The sequence below is a fragment of the Pan paniscus genome, chromosome X, assembly GCF_029289425.2.
Source record: "Pan paniscus chromosome X, NHGRI_mPanPan1-v2.0_pri, whole genome shotgun sequence".
NCBI classification, from domain to species: domain Eukaryota; kingdom Metazoa; phylum Chordata; class Mammalia; order Primates; family Hominidae; genus Pan; species Pan paniscus.
Genome location: NC_073272.2, coordinates 124,033,521 through 124,048,389, shown reverse-complemented (window position 1 = coordinate 124,048,389; position 14,869 = coordinate 124,033,521). Strand labels below are relative to the sequence as shown.

The window sequence follows — 14,869 nt, the reverse complement described above, 5'->3', positions numbered from 1 at the left end:
AGATTTGCTTGGGGACTTAGACGTGTATTTGAAGATCTTTGGTTTGTAGAGTTTCTTTGCTAAGTTGGGAGGCTTATTGCCTTAGAATAACACCATGTAGATAATTTAGATGTGCATTAAGGGGACTAACAAAAATTCATTTTGAGGAGAGGTAATGTCAAAATTTTCTGAAAAAGGGAAAGCAGGTCAAATATCATTCAGAAAAGGGAGAAAAAATTCTGCCTGGTGCAATTTTAACATTTTTACCAAATTATGCCCAAGAGTGTTAAACTTTATATACGAAAAGTAGCTTTCTAACTTACCAAGAAATAGTTCTTAAGTAGCCACTCTTAGACAAGATGCAGTATAATTGTTCCAGTAGTAGTTCTATAAATGATATACACTATATAGTGTATATAGTTTTATAAGTGAGAGCACTGTTTTACTGATGTCTAAGACATGCATTTCATGCCTCTGTGAGGCAGTTAAGCTTGCCCTTTTAGGTGGTCACAAACTGCACCTAGACAGCAAGTATGATAAGAAGGTCTAAGTGAAAAGCTGTAGATAAACCAAAACAAACTCTGCCATGGCTGAGCAATCCCATGACCTACTACTCATGACAGATCATGAGCCTTAAAAGTTAATATTTGCGGGGCTGGGCACAGTGGCTCATGCCTATAATCCCAGCATTTTGGGAGGCCGAGGCAGGTGGATCACCTGAGATCAGGAGTTCGAGACCGGCCTGGCCAACATGGCAAAACCCCGTCTCTACTAAAAATACAAAAATGTTCTGGGTATGGTGGTGTGTACCTGTAGTCTTAGCTACTCAGGAGACTGAGGCAGGAGAATCACTTGAACCCAGGAAGTGGAGGTTGCAGTGAGTCGAGATCACACCACTGCACTCCAGCCTGGGTGACAGAGTGCGACTCCGTCTCAAAAAAAAAAAGTTAATATTTGCTTCTTTAGGGTTGTGGTTTTACCCTGACAATCTGGTACCTAATGGGTCAAATGATAAGCAAATGTCTAGATTTCAACATTCTTTGGCATTTGAGGATACTATTTGGATAGGCAAAAGTGTCAGGTTTATAATCAAAGGATTGAAACACGCTCTTGCAGTCTGTAGCTACAAATGAGTAGAAGTTCACCTCATCTTCAATAGTTTGAGCTTCTGATCACTAAGCTAACCAAAATGTGACATCTAGAGTTAGGGAGAATATTTTATTTAGCAAGCAAGGAAACAGGATTTATTCCAAAGGAAAGATTCTGTATAGTGAAAAGGCCAACTGACTTATTTTATCGAATTCAAAAGTTGTAAGTCAGGCATGGATTTTTCTGTCTTGTCAGGTTATTCAGACCTACCAAAGAACAGTTAACCAGTTCCTTTATAAAGGAAATCCAAAACCATGTGACAGTCAAGATCCATGAAACATTAAGCTCAAAGTCATTACAACTTTTGATCTTCACATGCTAGATTCCTTGGGATTTTTGTTCTTATCCATCAAGAATTTGAGAATTCTCTCAGGGTTTTATATAGGCTGGAGTGTGTCGCTGTTGTTACGCTGCTTGTATGTTGCTATTTGTTCAGTTAAAGCTAGCTGACATTTTGTATCATTTTGAATCTCTTCAATTTAATTGTTCAGATTTAAGATAGTATTAAAACTACTAAGATACATTGAAGCATCATTGTAAAGCTGAGGCTGAGGGACAAGTATTATGTTATAGGTTTTCTGTGTTAAAATGAGGAGATACTATTATACTTCAAGCATAGAAAACGTGATACTTATCCCACAGTAAAGCCAAATCTTTATCATAGCAAGGTACTTGTAAAGATTGGTTAGAGATGGTATTTAATTTAACCATATGCAATAAAACAGATATGATACCTCATCAACTAATATGTTCTTCAAATTACTTTTAGAGAAATAGACACCAAAAATATGTGTGTGCATGCATGTATATATGTGTGCATGTGCATGCATGTGTGCACGTATGTTCTATTGATATAAAGTTAACAGTGACTTATAGTAGTCCTACTTTCTAGTAGAATATTTACTACTGAGAAATGGAAGGAGTTGAAATAAGTAAAATGAAAATGATCCAAATCCTTGGTGAAACAACACACAGTACACAAACTTTTGTTTGTAATAATGTTTACTGTTATTAGTTGAATCATTGCTTGATTTTAGTGAAATTTTTGGTATACACCAAAATTGTTTTCAGCCCTTAAACAGCTTGAGCTGGCACTGCCTACACTTGCCAATATAACCTTACTTTTTTTTCTTACTGTTATTTCTAATATTAATCATACAAAACAATGAGAAAATCCTCATAGTTTAGTTTCCCCAACAAAAATTGCAGTAAAGTCTAAGAAAGAAAGGGTCTCTGTCTATTCAGGCTCATTCATTCTCTGTTCTTCCCTGTGCTTTCCCTTTCAGCCTAATTTACTCTGATCTTTAATTGATTCTACCAGATGCTGGGCAAGTGAATATGTAATAATTTCTTAATTTTTATGAATTTTTACATCAGAGGTGTCTTTTCCTTGTTTAGAATGCCATATTTTAATCTTGAAAATTTTACATAAATGTATACTTTAGAAACTGATAACCAGATTTAATCTTTTGGGGTGCCAAATATCATCACCATCTAGTATTGGAGAAGGCAGAGGGGTCAAGAATAACAGAGTTTACATTACTAGAAACTTTTGCCTAAAAAGTAAATCTCAGAGAAGTGGTTCTGAGGGAGGCTCTGAAGGATTTACTGTTTAATCAAATTGTTCTTTGTCAGCATGCAACAAAGAAGTGTTCCAGTTGTATCTGAGTTCAATTTATACAAGTGTTGTTCATTGTTGACATGCATAAAGAAACTTATTAAAAATGAAATGTCTCAATAGAACTTTAAAGTGTCTGCCTATATTTTTCATGTTCTTTTCCAATACATTTGCACAGAAGAATGTTTATATTTTAGCATTCTTTTGTCATATTTTGTAGCCTGTAATGTTAATGTATTTTCAACAAGATAGAAAATATTACACAGGAAATAGAACTATTCATGAGACAAATGTATTAGAGCAAATATCATTTCTATCTTGTTTGTAAATTATACAATTGCCAGCATCTGTTTTCTGTTAGTTCTTCACCCACACCAACCCCACTGCTGATTATAGGAAGATTGGGATTGAAAAACGTCTTAGAATCAGTCCAGAAACTCTATTTGGAACTGGATGCAATTGCAGAAATGTTGATGCAGTTCAAAATGAGGAATGCTTATTGCTTAAGATCTGCTTCTCCATTTGTAGTAATTCATTTTGTAGAGGATTCCCTCATTCATGAGGATATTGCTTCCCACCTGGATTCTTACTGTGCTGAATCCTATCCGACTCGTGGTTGTGGTTTGTATCTGTGGAGGGTATTGTGTAAGAGTTAGGTTAAGTAATATCTCCAGTTATTTATTCAATAGAACAGTCAGTTCTAAAGACAGTTGTTTTTTACTGATTCTCTTTTTCTTTTGTAAATTATTATGAAATATTTCAGACATGTAAGATAACATAATGAACAGCTGTAAACCCACTACTTTGCTTTAAAAATTAATAAATACAAACAAAGTCCCTATGTATACTTTTGTGATCCCATCTGCCTCTCTTCTCTGCAGCAGAAACCACTATCCTCAGTCTATTCATTGTCATACAATACACATGTTTAGGCTTTTCCAAATATGTATATATCCATAAAATATATTGTATTGTTCTACATGTGTTTAAATTTCATATGAATAACTTGCTTTCCTCCTTCATCATTATGTTTCTAAAGTTTATCCATATTCAGGCATGGATCTCTACCTTATTCAAGTTAACTGCTATATTTTTTGCACTGCATAAATATACTAAAATTTATATATCCTCTCCCATTGATGGATATTTAGGTTCAGACAGACATGCACACCCCCTAGTATTAATAGGTATGCTTCAAAATGTTCTTGGATATTCTTGGCCTTTTCTGTTTCATATGGATTTTAGGATCATGTTTCAAGCTCTATGATGGGATATTTACCAGAATTACATTGAATTTATAGAGCTAGTACAGAAAAATTGACATTCTAATGATATTAAGCCTTGTGAGCCATGAACACAGTATATCTTTCCATTGATTGGGTCTTTTTATGTGTTCTTCAATAAAGTTTTAAAATTTTATGTAAAGGAGTATGGAACCTTTTTTTTTTTTGCTATATGTGCTATTATTTTTAATGGAACCTTTTATTTAGAAAAAAAAAGTACATGTTCTAATTTGCTGTCCCCGATATCTAGGCATGCTATTGATTTTTTCCTTTTGATTTTACATCCAGAAACCTTGTAGCTTTCATAGTTTACCTGTATGTTCAATTTTATCTCTTCCTTTTCAGGCGTTCCACTTTTTTATGTCTTTGGTTGCCTTTTTGTGCTAAGATTTCCAATACAACATTGAGTTAAAAAGCTGTAGTTAATTCTAGTACTTCTTCTGACATTAAAAGGAATATATTACTCTGTTTCTGTACTAAATATGATGCTTACTATAGGATTTTGGTAAATCACCTTTACCATACTCAGTAAGCTATCTTTAGCCATGTTTTTCTAGGAGATTCTATCATAAATAGGAACTAAATTTTAAATGGTACTCTTTCTACATATAATAATAAAATTATAATTTTTCTTTAATCATTATGAAATGTGTGAAAGTAAAATGGAATAATTCAGTGGTGAATTACATTGATAGATTTTTCTAAAGTTAAACCATCCTAGCATTCATGCTTATTTGGCTGTGACTTCTATATACTGGTGTACGCATGTGTGTGTGTGTGTATGTGTGTGCATTTTTGGTTTGATTACCAGATATTTTCTTGAAGATTTTTGCAGCCATGTTTATAAGTGAGATTGGCCTATTAAGAAATCTGTTCTAGAGCTGGACAAGGTGGAACACACCTGCAGTCCCAGATACTTGGGAGGCTGGGGTGGAAGAATCACTTAGGCTCAAGAGTTCAAGTCCAGTCTGGGCGAAATAGAGACATCCCACCTTTAAAAAAAAATCATTTTCTCCTTTTCTTACCCTATTTTGGAACTGTTTTGGAACTAGATTATATTCTTATAAAATGATTCAAGATGGTTTCCCTTTTCTCCTGTTCTCTGGTATAGTTTAAAATAGAGATTATCTGTCCTTTGAAAATTTGACAAAATACACCTGTAAAACCATCTGGGCAATTTTCAGTGTTTTAAATGTGTACTCAGGTTTTCTATTTCTTCTCACGTCCATTTGTTTTCTGGAAAAACATCTGCTTTATCTAAGGTTTCAGACTTACTTGCATAAAGTTGTTAATAGCAGTCTCTAATTTATTTTTGAATTTTAATCTTTAATGTTTATTTGTATTCTTTCTTTTCCTTTTTTCTAGCTCTATTACCTTGCCACGGGTTTCTCTATTTTTTATATTCATCTCAAAGATGCAGATTTTGATTTTGTTGATCTTCTCTGTTGTTTCTTTGTTTCCAATTTCATTAACTTCTGCTCTTGGCTTTGTTGTGTCCTTCATCTACTTATATGTAGTCCTTTTTCTAAATCCTTGATTTGGACACTTTGCTCATTAGATTTCAATTATTCTTCTTTTCTACTACATGCATTTCAGGCTGTAAATTTCCTCTAAGTTACTGTCTAAGCTGCATCCCACAAGTTTTTGTAAATAGTATTTCATTGTTACTCAATTTCTAATTCCAATGTAATTTTTGAAACATAATTCATGAATTATTTTTAACTGTGTTTTTAAAGAACACCTTTCTGGGATTTTTCTTTTGTTATCTTTTTGTTTATTGATTTCTAATTTTACTGCATTTTGTGAAGCAGAATAATCCATATGCTGTGGAATCTTTGGCATTTATTGAGTCTTGCTTTGTAGACGAATCTTTGTCAGTTTTTGTGGGTTATTCTGTGTGTGCTTGGAAAGAACATGTATTGTATAGTCATAGCTTTGAGGTCCTATATATGTCCATTAAATTAAAGTTGTACTGCCTTTGAGTGATGATGACTTTATTTATTCCTTTTCAGTGTTTAAACAAGTTTCCTTTTTCTTGCATAATTTCATTGGCTAGGACCTCCAGAATTATATTGTGTAGAAGTGATGATCATAGGCATCTTTTCTCAGTCTTAATAACACAAAAAAAGATTTTAACATCTCACTATTATGGTGTTTGCTATGGGGTGTTGTAGCTACTCTTTATCAAATTTAAAGTTCCTTTTAGTCTTAGTTTTAAAATTAAAGTTAAAAGTTCCTTTTAATTACAAGTTAACTTAAAATTTCCTTTTAATCTTAGTTTGCTACAAGTTTTTATCATAAATGGATGTTTAGTATTTATCAAATACCTATTATGTATCTATTGAGATGATAATTTGATTTTTCTCTTTTATTCCATATATGTGATGAATTACATTTGTTAATTTTCAAATGTGAAAGCAATCTTATATATATTCTATAATTATATTATATATATTATATTATATAGATTATATAATATATATAATCTATAATATATTCCTAGAATAAGCACAAATTGGTCATGATATTATTTCTTGTTATGTAATGCTAGATTTGCTATGTTAATTTTTGTTTAGGATTTTTGTATCCATGAATGAGATCTTCATGAGAAAGACTGGCATATATTTTTTAAATAATATCCTTCAGAATTTTATATCAGGATTATGTTGACCTCATAAGGCATATTGTTAAGAGTCTCCTCTTTTCTATTTTTTGGAAAAGTTTATTTAAGATTGGCAATTTTTCTTTCTTAAAAGTTTGGTATATTTACAAATGAAGTCATCTGAGACTGGAATTTTCTTTGTGGTAATGTTTTCCATTATGGATTAAGTTTCTTTATAGAAACTATTCAGTTTCCATTTTTTCTTGTAGTTTATTAAGTTGTATTATTCTAGAAATCTGTTCATCAAAAATTTCAGATGTACTGGCAAAAAGCTGTTAGTAATATCGTCTTAGGATGTTTTATGTTTGTACTATGTATAGCAATGTCATACTTTTTATTCCCGATACTGGTTATCTGGGTCTTCTGTATTTTCATCTTGATCAGTCTCCACCAGGAGTTTATCAATTTTATTGGTCTGAGCCAATCATCAAGTATTGACTTTGTTGATTCTTTCTGTAGTATATTTATTCCTATTGTATTAGTTTTAGCTCTTATAATTAGCATTTTCTTCCTTCTACATTCTTGTATACATTGGTTTTCTTTTTCTAATTTCTTAGAATCGATACTTAGGTCATGGTTTTTCAGCTCGTTTTTCTTTCTACCTTATAAATTTTTCTGTACACATGGATTTAGTTATATTACACATTTTCATTCATTTCCATCTCTTTTCTAATTTTCATGATGATGTCTTATTTGTTTAATGTTTTATTCGAAAGTATATTTATTGATTTCCAAGCATGTATGGATTTTAGATTCATCTGCTATTACAAATTTCAAATTTAATTTCATACTGGGCTTAAAATATCCTATGTATGATTTCAATACTTCTAAATATATCAAGACTTGCTTTAGAGCCTAGCACGTGGTCAATATTTGTAAATGTTCTATATACATTTAAATACATTATGTGTATTTTGTAGTCATTTATGGCAGTGTTTTGTATGTATCAATTAGATCAAATCTGTTAACCATGTTGCTCAAATATTTCATATTCTTTCTGATTTGTTTGCTTGCTCTATCAGTTGGTGTGAGAGGGGGGGCTGTAAAGTCTCTGACTATGATTGTGAATTTGTCCTTTTCCCTTTCTTCTTCTTTCAATTTTGCTTCATTTATTTGGCTTACTGCTTTCTTCCATGGTGGGTTTTGTTTGTTTGTTTGTTTGTTTGTTTGTTTGAGACAGGGTCTCACTCTGTTGCCCAGGCTAGAGTGCAGTGGCATGAACATGGCTCACTGCAGCCTCGACCTCCTGGGCTCAAGCAATCCTCCCACCTCAATTTCTTGAGTAGCTGTAGGCACATGCCACCACAGCCAGCTATTTTTTGTATTTTTTGTAGAGATGGAGTCTCACTATGTTGCACAGGCTGTTCTCAAACTCCTGCGCTCAAGTGACCTGCCCACCTCACCCTTCCAAAGTGCTGGGATTACAGGTGTATGCCAATGTGCCTGGCCAATGTTGGAAATGTATTAGCCATTATCAATTCAATTTTTTTTTCTGATTCCATGAGACTGAAAAAGCTCTACTCAGCCTCTGAGCCTTCTAGCTCCCTCTAGTATAATTGACAGATGCTGCTATAGGAAAAGCATCCATAAATGTCAGGCTCTTCTCTCTGGGTTTTCTTTTTCTTCTGGAACTTGGCACAGTAATTCTTTACTGTTTTGTGAACTCCACTAACTCCCAAAAGATTTAAAAATATATTTTGTTTAGATTTTCTAGTTCTCATCAGAAGGGAATAGTAAAAATTACTTAGGTCCCTTTTACTAGAAACAGAATTCCACCTTTATGTTTTCATATGCATACTTGACAAAGTACCAGTTACCTAACTCCCGAATAATATAAGGCTTTCCAAATATTTCATTCAGGACACTCCATCTTACATATTATTAAACGATAGTATTTTATTTCTACATTGTTTCCTAGCTCCAGATTTTTTATTATTATTATTTTATACTCAATAGTCAGTACTTCTTTGTCATCTCTCTGGGCTAGTGGGTAGAGTTTATTTCTCACCATCTTACTGAGATTGCAGCCTTTCAAGTGGCTCCAGCTTTATGCTGGAGATTTAGTCCAACTCCATCTGAAATGGGTCCAAGACCTCATCTCTTTTTTCTTTGTGGGCTTAAGTACCCAAGCCCCTAGTCGTAATTGGGTATAATAACTCTCAAGGCTACCAGAGAATTGACTGCTTTGGCTTTTAGCATCCTCTTTGCTTCTGGCACTTGAAGATTTCTCTTTTTTTGTGAGCCAAGACATGCAATTTAAAAAATTGTTACATTATATCCAACATTTCTAATGGTTTATATAGAGATAGTTTGAAAATAGCCTAGTCTGCTATTTGGCCAATACTGTTCATCTAGTCCTATTACTTTTCAAACAGAAATCAGAATGTTATACTCCTCTATGCCTAACATTTATAGTTGTACAAAGCAATATATGAAAAATGTTTGCTTCTAACTATTCTAGTCAGAGCTGACTTGACTAGCTTTAACCAATTAGCACCTAATCTTATAAAGGCCCTTTCAGTTCAGTTTTTAATGTCTTGGGAGGAGGCCGTGAAGGGGAACAGAATGATAATATCAGCCTTACTACAAGGACTGAAATTATAAATACAAATTATCAGAGATTCAGACCAAGATTCGGGACCAGGGGTTCTTTTGGGATAATTCTACCTGAGCTACCACTTTTTAAGCCAAGGCCCACGTTTTTAAGATACGTTTTTCTATGCCCTAGACTTTTCTCACAACCTGATGATTCCCTGCACAGCTTTCCATTCACTTTTCCACCCATTCCAATTTGGCTTTTCAACTACACCTTTATCAGTACAGCTCTTCCTAAAGTCATCAACAAATTCCATGTTGATAAATCCAATGGGCACTTCTCTGCCTGTGCCTTACTTGACCTCTCAGCAATATTAGATGTAGTTAAACACTCCTTTATTGAAAAGCGTCCTCTTGTGCTTTAGTTACACCGCAATCTCCTGGATTTCTTCCTATCACTCACTGCCATCTCCATCCCAGTTTCCTTTGATGGTTCCTCTTTTTTCTACCTGATCTTTCTTCAGGGCTCTTCTGTTCCCTGTTTAGAGGTATCAACCAGTTATTTCCATGCCTTTAAATACCACCTATATGCTAGTGATGGCCAATTTTATATCTCCAGCCCTGGCCTGTCAGAATCATATATTCTGCTGGTTGCACTGACATTTTCACTTGGCTTTTTACATATATCTTAGGGTTAATCTTTTTGATCTTCCTCCCTTATTTTTCCCTTAGCCTTTCCCATTTCATTAATGACAGCATTATCTATCCATTTGTTTAAGCCAAACTTTTATTTTTCCCTTTCCTTCATCCCTTATATCCAATTTTGAGCAAGTCCTGTTGGTTACATCTCTAAACTATATTTCAAATCTGTCCAACAGCTTTGTGATGTATAAGTATTATTACTTCTATTGCATTCTTACGCAAACAGAGATTAAGACAATACGTTAGTAAGTTGCCTAAGGGTCCATAGGTACTAAGCAGAGGAATCAAGGATGCAGTTCTCTTTATTTCAGATTTACTACTCTTTCCATCATACCCTGACCTTCAAAGAATACTTGTGAGTAAACCTATGAACAAATTGATCCAGATTATAATAAAACTCATAATCATGGCTTTATCAGAAGAATATTGTCATCTACTGAAAAATAACTCTGCTATCTGTGGAGAATATTAATATCAATGCCTCTAAATATATTAAACTAGTTTCAGAATTTGAGACTGTGAAAGAGACAACCTGGCTTCCAGAACACCCTCTTTTCCTTTCAGGAATATGTGGCCTATTGTTCCCAAAACATATTTCATTCTTTCCGTAGGTTTTTATCCTACTTCTCTTCCTCCAGCAAGGGAATTAGATCACGAAAGAGGCTTGCCATGCTTTTATGTTGGTTTATCTACTGTCATGACTTTATTAATATTCAGCATTTCTCAACAAAAAGTCAAAGGGACAAAGGAAAGAAACTCAGCAGGGCCAGTACACATCATCATTATTATACTGTCTAAATACTTAGTAGCATTTGAAGATAAGAAGGGTGTGTACTTTAATCAACCAGGGTTAATTTTGTATGCTTAAAATAAATGCAAATATTGTTAGTATGATCAGGGAAACCAGCTGGTTGTCATCATTGGCATCTTTACCTTTTGTATATTATGAATTTTATTAGAAAGTTATTATCTTTCCAATTAATGAACTTGTCTTTCTGAATGAAGTTAGGGCACTGTTTTATTGGGATTTTTCCCCCAGTGATACCTAATACTATCATAAAATTCCTGCAACATTATCTGTGATCTTAATGAATTTTTAGTGAAACCCACTTGGCATTTGTTTGTCATTAATCTCATTTCTAAGCCTTGAATGCCATTATCATTTTATAGACTTCTCAGAATCAGTTTGGCTTAGAGTTTTATATTATTCTTAGAGACTTAACTACCTCTTTTTAGAGTTTCTTGCACATTCATTCAGATGCTAGAGATCTTTGTGACATCTTGTTTATATAAATTGTTTATTAACATTTTGTTTAAAATATAAGTGTGGGCAGGGCATGGTGGCTCACATCTGTAATCCCAGCACTTTGGGAAGCCAAGATGGGAGGATCACTTGAGGCCAGAAGTTCAAGACCAGCCTGGTTAACACAGCAAGACCCCATCTCTATTAAAATAATAAATAAATAAAATATAAATATAGACAGGGATTTTTGGTAATTATAATGTTTCTTGGAAGAATGGATGCTGGTTTTAACAAAATATGTTAATATGTCTTCTTTGAATTCCCCACAGAGCTGTGTACCATGGAGTGTGGTAGCCATGGAGTCTGCTCAAGAGGAATTTGCCAGTGTGAAGAAGGCTGGGTAGGACCAACATGTGAGGAACGCTCCTGTCATTCTCATTGTACTGAGCATGGCCAATGCAAAGATGGAAAATGTGAGTGTAGCCCTGGATGGGAGGGCGACCACTGCACAATTGGTAAGTACCACCATACTTTAACCAAAGTAAGTTGGATTAGTTGAAGTTAAGAGCAGTCTAGTGAGTCAATCACAAGGCATTTAGTAGAATTTGAGGTTGGAGTAGGGGAGGAGAAGGAGGGTTGGTTACAAGTTTTAAAGTTTTGTGAACTGGTAGGTTTCTTCTTTTGTCGATGACATTCTACGTATTTCTTGTGTTATTTCCTTTCTTATTACTTCAGTATTCCTTATGTTTTCTGCTTTCAAGTGCTTTGAGTTACTCAAGTGAAAGATGTTACATTGGAATAAAGTGTCATTAGTTAATAAGAAAAGTGCTTTTGTAGTGAAGGTAACATTATCTGCCCATTTTTCCTTTTGAAAAGTATAGGTTGTTTCAGTTGAAAGCACTTAGAGGCAATTTCATTAAATGGGACTACTTTAACAGGGGCCATTCGATATCATTAGAGGCTGTCTTTAATGTATATGAGGAAGGCACTTCTGACCTATCATCAATAGAACATTTGTGTTGAATTGTTTATCCGGTAGTGTAGAGAGTTGGTCCTGAAGCCACCACTCTCCCTTCACCCCTTATTGCTAATTTCACAAAGGGAAAATGATCTGTGAATATGGAAAAGCCTATGTAATAATTAATGTATCATGTGATCTTCACACTATAAAAGATATTAAAAATAAATATTTCAGTTATAAAACACTTTCTTTTTCTGAAAAAAAGCAAAGCCCTTAACATATATTTCTATCCACCGCTAAGGTTTCTATGCAAGAAATCTTTGCATAGAAAGGTTGTCATTAATACAGAGTAACAAGTATGATTCCCACTGTTCAGCTAAAGAAAGGGGGTCACAGAGTGTTCCAGTGGCATTCCTTGACTACACAGAAAATTCATGCAGAGCAAAGGCAAATGTGGGCCTCTGGATACCCAATTTATTGTTTGTAGGCTTTTCCCTCACTAGACTATACTACAGCTTTCATTTTTAGGTGAAAGTATTTTGTTATAATGGTTGGAGCTTGCCAAAGTAATGTATAATATATATAATACATATAACATATAATCTTCATAAACTGCATTACTTCTCTACTAAAGGTACAGTAAGTCTTGTTCTGCAACTGTGGGAAATATTTAAGATTCATTAAAAAGGTGGAGAGGGGTGAGATTCAGATGTGTAGCTTAAGTAATTACATTCCTGTACTACAGTAAGTTTATTGCCTTTACATAAGAGGATTTAAATATTGTGATGATTACCATAGGTGGTTACTCCAGAACTCTCTTCTAAAGATATTACTAATAAGAAGTTGAAGCCAGTGCTCTTTCACAGGAGTTATTACTGAAATGTGAAAATGCAGTTCTTATACTTCTAATGAAATATGACACTTTTTATGAAGCCTAATAGAGTTTCTTGCAGAAATGCCATTAATATTGTTCTCACAGAAAATATTATTCACAAACTACACAGGCCCATGTACCCAACTTTTGAGCTGCAGGCATTTCAGCAGTTCACAGTTTGCTGTTCTCCTCCCAGGCAACAGATGGTAAACCATTAGTACATATTGTATAGCTTTAGTCTCTCAGAAATTCATTTGATCACTCTTTTCCCCTCCCTTTTAGCTCACTACTTAGATGCTGTCCGAGGTAAGATTTTTCTCACTAATTTTATAACAGAAATATATTTTTAAAAGAAAATATGCATGTAAGAAAGAAAGGGTAGCGTTTTTTGGCATTTGTGTTGTTTGTTTTTATTTTTGGCAATCTTATTTAAATATAATGTTGTCAGTTTCATGCTAAAATAGTCACACTAAAAGGTAATTTGTTTTTTCAACATCAAAGAGTCACTTTTTACCGTAGTATGGAATGGACTGATAAGCAGTTTTAAGGACTACTTTTTCTTGTCTTTATATTGAGTTCTGTGTATGTGTGTGTGTCTGGATCTGTGTGTATTACACAGGTAATTATTAAATAATTTTTAATAATTTAATAATTATTAAATAATTTGGTTCAGAAGATGAACTTTCTCTTTAACATAACAATATAGCTCCAAGTCCATATACAAGGACTCCTGAGTCCTTACAGGGGCAGGAGAATTATCCTCCTAGAAGCATCCCATCATCCATCCCTCCAAGGAGCTTCCTTTAACAGAGACAGCAAGGGTTTTTCTGCCAGATATCCTAGTGCCTTTCATTACCTCAGCTTCAGAAGTTTAATATGTCCCAAATTATTCTTTATTTCACCTTAATTATCTATTGCCTATCCATTAGAATAGAACTACAAAAATTCCCTTCTCAAACCTATGTATGTTTATTATATGCCATGTCATGAGTATATTACATACATCAAGCTTTTCATATTTTCTAACAACCATCTGTCATTTTATTTTTAAATTTTTTCTTCCTCTTGTCTGTTGATAGTTGCTTGGAAAACTATTTAGAAGGAACACTGGGTTACTTCTACAGATTTTTTAATCTTTTTTTTGTTTTGCTCTTTATGCTTTTGGAATTTTCTTTCAAAGAAAGAAACCAAAATGAATATTGACTGGACTATTCCCAGTAAAATTCAGGTCTGGTCCTGTGTTGCTACTAGGAAAATACCCAGTAGCATTATAGTTGCTTTCTCCATTCATCTGCCCACTGCGCATGTGGCGCATGTGAAGTTACCCTTTGCTAGAGCTGAACTCCAGACTACGGGTACAAAGAGTAGGGCATCCCTGAGAAATTTAAAGTCTAAAGAGGAACCATTGTCAGTGTTGATGCTTTATCAATGGATAAAAGTTATTTAAATGCTACACTTTCCTCTTGACTTGATATTTTCCAGTTCTCTATAATTCAGAAAGTCTAGATCTGGCATGTATTAATTCCATAAACACTTATTTAACATTTAATATTATTGTTATAAGCATAATATCATGCAAGCTTTTGAGAGAGATACCATTGAAGTAAAGATTTCAATCCTTAGCCCGCAGACGAATAATAATCTTGAAGAGAAAAGCTGAATAAATATAAAGCAACTACAGCACATTTCTAAGGCACCATATGAACAAATACTTAATGGTGTGGTCTGAACTGTATACCAACATACTTAAGTCCTGAAGCAATACATCATAAGGGAAAATCAGCACAGGCTAGAAGTAGTAGGGAAAGTTTCTCTTCATAGGGACTGCTATATTTTCCCAACATATCGGCCATAACTAGATAC

At 33.9% G+C, this 14,869-nt stretch overlaps 1 protein-coding gene across 1 annotated transcript in view; it reads left to right on the top strand.

The window, feature by feature from the left end:
* Positions 1-14,869, top strand: part of TENM1 (teneurin transmembrane protein 1) — a 334,457-nt gene that overhangs the window by 136,649 nt on the left and 182,939 nt on the right. Inside the window, exons 8-9 of the mRNA XM_034950131.4 lie at positions 11,501-11,686; positions 13,289-13,312. Of these exons, the coding sequence (XP_034806022.2) occupies positions 11,501-11,686; positions 13,289-13,312 (210 nt within the window). The remainder of the gene's footprint in view (positions 1-11,500; positions 11,687-13,288; positions 13,313-14,869) is intronic.